Here is a 6796-nt window from a genome sequence, read left to right on the forward strand (position 1 = left end):
ACAGCTCGCAGCCACCGCCGCAGCACCTCGCGCCGCCAGCCCGGCCGCCACCACGTCCCGCCGTCGCCACCGCAGCGCCCCGCCCCACCGGAGACGCCGAAGGAGCCGCCGAAGCCGCTGGTCCCGATTAGATCCGCCGCCGTTTTTTTGGTTTTTAGATAAAACCCCGGTTTTTTTTTCAAAAACCCTAGATTCGTTTTTTATAGATCGGTTTTATTTTTTTGGTTTAGCTAAATAGCGGACGTTCGTCCGTACGTTTATTTTAACGAACGGTGTTCACTCGTTAGCTGGAGACAGCGAATGTTCGTTTGTTAGCCTGTTCGCAAGTTTTTCTTTTTCCAGTGTTTTTCCGTGATTATTTTCGATCATGATTTCTGCCCTGATATTCGTTTTAGTTTATCTTTTCGCTTGTTTATCGGAATCAGGCGATTCAATCGCCTAGATCTTCGTCTTGAAGCCCTCTTTCTGTTTAACCAACTGGAATAAGATTTTGGTACTGTAAAATTTGACTCTGGTCTAGATTAGTAAACGGATCTTATTTCTTTCGCAGTTTGAGTTTCTTTGCTTCGTTTGATTTGATTCTTAAGTTGAACTTTCTGGTTAGATCTCTTATTTGAGTTTTGTCCGTGCTTCTACTTGAGTGCTCATTGCATGCTTGTTTGTTTGCGATAGAGTACCTGGAGTGCGAAGCGTGCTACTACGAGTCTCTAGGTTTCACGAATCATCAGCAAGGCAAGTAACACTTTGATCATACTTCTTTACTACCCAGTTTTATTGCATTAGATCAACCCCCAAACAATTGCATGGTTGGGATCTGCTTAACATGTGGGTTTTGGAAAGTAGATGATGAGGTAGAACCTATTGGCCTGTTTATTATCAAACCTTTGGGAGTTACATCTACGTTATGTTTATGTTGCTATGCTATGCTAGGAGACGTGGTTTGGGTGAGTGTATCCATGACAGATGCGAGTACTGTTAATTAATGGTTAACTTAAGGTGGCTACTTAAATACATATCTGGGTGGATTGCTTGTGGGCACCTGGAGAATCCAGTGTTGTCCTAGGACATCTCGGAGTACCCGTGTGATCATCCTATGGTCTACCACCCAGGCTCAAAGGGATCATAAGATTATTCATGCTAAAAACTTCTGTGTGGAGCCACAAGCTATTATAGGCTCTAGCATGGTTGAGTATGTTGCAAGACCTCTTTCAGTGGTGGGCTAGTAGATGTAGGGAAAAGTAGGTGTAACTGTCCACCCAGAGTAAAGAGTTATTATTTCGGAAAGGCTGTATCTCATTTCTTCGACCATGGATGTATTCGAGTTTTGTGGGGAAAAGTGCGCAAAGCTCTGCAGAGTGTACAAACTAATCATGGTTAGCCGAGTCGCCGGTTATGTACATCTTGAGTATCTGGATTTTGGATTATCGTGTTGATCTCATCAATCTAAATTAATTTGATTGGGTTAATGATGATGCTTAATTGGGATTGAGTTGGAGGAACCTTCTCAATGTTTAACAACACCATGATAGTTAAATAAAATTTATTCCTTTGTTGTAGGATAAAAATTGGCTTTATGCAAAACTGTAACCATAGAGCTTTCCACCAGTCATATATGCATGTACTGATAGCAATTATTCTGTTCATTACTCTAATGTCTTGCATTACCAGCATATTCCATGTGCTGGCCTGTTTCGGGCTGCAACGTTCATGTTGCATACTTTTCAAACGATGAGTAAGGTGCCATAGGTCGTTGTCTTTCACTCAGCTATGCCGCTGGAGTTGTTGGACTCGCTTTTATCTTCCAAGCCTTCCGCTGTTATCATTTTAAATGGTCTTAAGCCATATTATTGTAATAAGCTTTCTTTTGAGACATTCGATGTAATAAGTGTGTGATTGCTACTCTGTTATAAATCCTCGAGTAATGTGCGTGTCAGCATTACCGATTCAGGGATAACACTGATGCACAGAGATCAGACTGTTTGAGGTCTGATCACTACACCATGTTTTGTATAATGGACATAAGACTGCAGGCAACTATGCTACGCTAGTTCTGGGTTTTTTTTCTCTGTGCTTTTATAGTTCTTTTTTCTCCTGTTTTTATACTATCTCATGAAGCTCTTTCTGGTGCTGTTAGTTCCGTTGTGGACCTACTTCATGTTCAGCTGAGGGAAATTTCCGATGTGAGCACGTGCTCGTAAATCGTAATTGTTGACATATAAATGTATTGCCTAGTCTATTTCGTAAGTTCGGTCTTTTGGTTGCATTGGCTAGAGCATGCACTTCTACGATAACACTCGTATACATGAATGTTCTAAAAAAAGCCATCTATCTTTTTTATTTGACCAAAATCATTAAATCAAAATATTTTCACGGATGTGTATTTTTTGCAAATTTATAACTATGGTTTTATAGAAATGCGAATTTTTAAAATGTTCATGGGTTTTTTAATTTTTTGAAATTGATATATATGTTAAGAATATTAAGATTATATTGTTCAGAAATTTAAAAATGTTCACAAATGTTAAGAATATTTTTGAACGTAACACTCTTACGGACGATTCCCCTAGCAGCCCCCATAGCCCCTGATGTACGACTCCAAATCTAGGGAGCTTAGTATTTGAATAGACTTACGATGCAAAAAACCTAGATGGTGCAAAAGTTTTAAAAAATCTTTATCAAATTTTAAAACTGTTTGTACCATTTAAAAAAATGGTCAGGCCATTATAAAAACGTTTTTGTGTTTGAAATTGTTGATGGTAATTTGAGGAAAATAATCATGAAATGTAAAAGATTTGTTCGTTGAATTTCTAAAAAAAATATGCATAACATATGAAATGAACGTCGTCTATTTAAAACATGTTCTTCATATATTTAAAAATTGTTCATTGTGTACTAAAAAGATCAACTTATATTAAAAAAATGTCCAAACATTTAACTAAAAAATGTTCAACTTTTATTTAAAAAAGTTCAAGTGTATTCAAGAAATGTTCAACTTTTATTCAAAACAAGTTCAGGTGTATTCAAGAAATGTTCATTTACGATTGTGTTTTTTAGAAATGGGAAAAGAAAGTAAACATGAAAAGAAAATGGGAAAATAAAAAAATAATAGTAAACATATGAACCATTAAAATAGACTAATAATCAGACCGAACATTTCCAAAACCAAGCTGAAGGCTCCGAAAACCGCACGAAACTGGCGAGTTTTCCGCTATTGAGCAACGACCCATGTTGCATCGCCAAAGGCGAATGCTATGTGTGCCTCACAATAGGCGCGACATAGCATTTTCGGCAACGGGATGCCTAGGAGAGCCTGTATTTGTGTTCCCTCAGTTCTGTTGCAGGTAGACTCGTTGCTTCTCTTGCACCAGATGTCCGATTCACGTGTCCAATCTTGACTGCTTACGATCGGGTAGCAGCTAACGATCATTTTCGGAGGGTTGGCAGCATTAAAGCACACGAGAGATGAATTTACCTGCAGCTACAGTACATATGTGTTGGCTGGGTGATGGTCACGTGCACATCAGCGCAGGCAGGGAGTAAATTAAGTGGGTCCCAGAGACAAACATCACGTTCCAACCGGCAACGGCCACCCACCCAATTAACCTTCACAACTACACACAGGCGCAGGCAGGGAGGGCCACAAAACGAGTCAACAATTCAAGCTAACTTACCTGCGCGACATCGACTTGCATTAACAAGACTAGAAGAATGTCCAACGGGACCACATTAACTTTAAGTGTTCAATATTAATCATATTAATATTATATTTAATATTCTCATACATATCAAGTGACACTGGCGGCCTTTTTACCATCAAAACCTCACACACATACACTCTCCGTACCTCTTCCTCACTCTCTCTCCCCCTCTCCCTCTCTCTCTAACACACACACATATCCATCTTATTGGGTATGGGATCATAATCCATCTATTTCACACACACGCTAGTGCATAACAATATGGATTATGTGTATTATATTTCATGTAAATCGGCCAGCCACAGCTCCGTGACAAACAACACATCTAAATTCTCAGCGTTATTTTTATGTAATATGCATTATCTTTATACTATTTCTTGTCCGTGATTAAACTATTACTTGAACTTGCTACCACCAAATGATCTCTCTCTCTCTCTCTCAGACACACACACTCACACACACACTCTCTGATATTATAGGACCAAAAACTTTTACCAATTACCATACTGTAGAACACCACACTCCTCACTGCATCGATGGGCGTTGGGTGGTGTCTCTTGGTCACCTGGCATCCTCTAATTTTGCGCCACCATCTCGATTATCTCCCTTGGCACCGAATTATAAACACCTGCCCTCCTTCTCCTCCTTCCCTGTGCTCCACAACACCCGAGCTGACCGTGAATCAAATCTGGACTGCTGGTACGGGCGCCCATGAGCTAATACAACGATTCTCAATCAGACATGACAAGAATGTAAAAAAGAGCACATACCTTGATGCGGAAACTGCTGCCGCCTACCAAGTGAAGACCAGCAGGTGCGCTGCTCCGCCGTGGACCTGTGCTGGCTTGAGTCCATGTCCGCCGTTGGCCGCTGCTTGCATTCGTCCCACCCATCGCCCAAGCCGGCGTTAGGAGCAAACTCAATAGCCTTGCCCGCCTTAATGGTTCCACACCACGAGATCAAATCAAGCATCATAGAGTTCGGGGAGGAGTAGCATTTCCACCGTCAGCTCCTCGCTGATGTATCAGCATAGAGTGCAGGGAGGACACGGAACGTAAATACCTGGGGTTTAGCGCTGGTGGCCGGAACGACCGACACGGCCTCCTTGCGCCACTCCTTGCTGCCCGCCCTGCTCTGGGGATCCTAGCGCCCTGCCCTAGGGTTACTCGCTGGCGGCGGCTGCGACGGCGTTTCCCTCAAGAAAAAAAGCACGTCTCATGTTCGGCTCGTGCAGGATTCCATCACCAAGTAGGATCAGTAGTTCCGTCCCGAATCGGTTATGTTGCAAGTCTTAGCTAGGGAAATACCCAATGGTTCCTGGTTGTATATGCACCCTATATGGGATTTCAAAAAAAATATTTTTAAAAAAAGTCAAAATAGGTAAGAACTATTTTGACAAAACACTTGACTTACTTTTGCACTGGTATATACACTTTCACAAAAAAAAGTTGACATCACAGCAAAAAAGACAAAATTTATTTGCTATTATAGGTCACTATTCACACTATTTTAGCTCCAAATTTGTCTTTTTTGAAAAGAAGTCAAAGGGATTTTTTTTGTGGATTTTTTCTCACGGGTACAACAAAAGGTCAAGTTTATTTCAAAATATTTTCAGGAATTTTTGACTTTTTGTTGAATTACTAATTTTTTCCCATATAGGGTGTATATGTCCCCATAGACCACAAATCCTCCTCCTCCTAGCTATAGCTATATATACGTATTACCCTGCACCCCTATAAACAGTACACCCAGAGACCAATAGAAAGATCAGCGGGCACGAGGCATGCCCGTGTGTATCAATTTCTTGCGCGTATTCGTGTTGCTTCTAGTAGATCGATACTACATTAACCGTGGTTAGCCAGCTACGTCCAATATATTCGAGTGTTTTCGTCTGCTTACGTGTTTGTCTGGTATATACTTCAGAATTCACTAATTTAGTCAATCGGGGGCTGGATGTCTAAGCAAAGAAGGCAGGGCGAGGAGGATGAGGCCAACTACTACCACGACCGCAGCGGCAACAAGGAGAAGAGTCTCTATTTGGTTCTAGACGACTGGCACAAGGGCTTCACCATCCGCAAGATCGATGCCGACCGTCCCGACCTCAGCGCCTCCCCTGTCCTCCGGCTAGTGTCACCTAAGCGTGGTCATGCCATGAAGTTCGCAGCCCAGGGCGGCTACATCATCGCCACGAGCAACATACATGCCGGAACCCTCTTCTACGACACTGACACCGCCGGACTGGCCGTCGGCCCTCCCGTTCCAGACACACTGCTTTGTGGCTTCAACACCTTCCTGACCTCCGACGCCGGTGACACGCTGTTCGTGTTCGCCTTCCACTTCATGGAGCGGCCTGTGTCCTTTGAGCCGATGGCGAAGCTGCCGACGACGGAAGACGACAACCTGCTGCCCACCGACTGGTCCTGGAGAAGCATGACGACGCCCTTCACCAAGGACGAGATGATCTTCTCCTACGCGCTGCACCCGGATGGGCGCACCATATTCGTGTCCTCGTGGAGCAGGGCGGTCTGTGGCACGTACTCCGTCGACACCAGGAGCTGCAAGTGGAGGCGCCATGGGGAGTGGATGCTACCTTTCAGAGGCCGAGGCTACTTCGATGCCGAGCTAGACGCATGGGTCGGGCTGCACGAGGACGGATACGTCTGCTCCTGCCAGGTTGCCTCCCGCAGCGGCGGCACCACGCAGCAGCCGGAGTGGAAGATGGCTGGCGAGCGTAGGATGTGGATCCCGTGGCATCAGCTGGAGTTTCGCCTGCGTCGGATGTGACGGTGCGGGCGGAGTATTGAGGAGTCGCCGGCGTCGGCCAGGGCCTGGGGCACAGAGGAGTCCTCCTAGTCAAGGAGATCGGAGAGAAGAAGATGATGGCGGCGCGAGGACACATGAGGGCAGGCGTCGAGAGGATCGGCCGTCCAGGCTTGTGAGGAGGGCAGCGATGGGAGGAACGCGTTAATGGTACCGTGTACAAAAACCCCATCAAAGCAAGTAAAATATACCATCGATGCTTAATTGATTCTGATTTAATTTTTATAGGCATTTTCGGATTTGTAGGGCATGTGCCCACGATCCTCTCACGCCGTACC

General features: G+C 44.1%; 1 protein-coding gene across 1 annotated transcript; it reads left to right on the forward strand.

The window, feature by feature from the left end:
- Positions 1 to 5651: 5651 nt before the first annotated feature.
- Positions 5652 to 6482, forward strand: LOC123039264 (uncharacterized). The gene has a single exon (XM_044462498.1). It carries the CDS (start codon positions 5652 to 5654, stop codon positions 6480 to 6482), a length of 831 nt encoding a protein of 276 aa, XP_044318433.1.
- Positions 6483 to 6796: the final 314 nt, after the last annotated feature.

This window comes from Triticum aestivum, chromosome 2B, assembly GCF_018294505.1.
Source record: "Triticum aestivum cultivar Chinese Spring chromosome 2B, IWGSC CS RefSeq v2.1, whole genome shotgun sequence".
In the NCBI taxonomy this organism is placed as follows: domain Eukaryota; kingdom Viridiplantae; phylum Streptophyta; class Magnoliopsida; order Poales; family Poaceae; genus Triticum; species Triticum aestivum.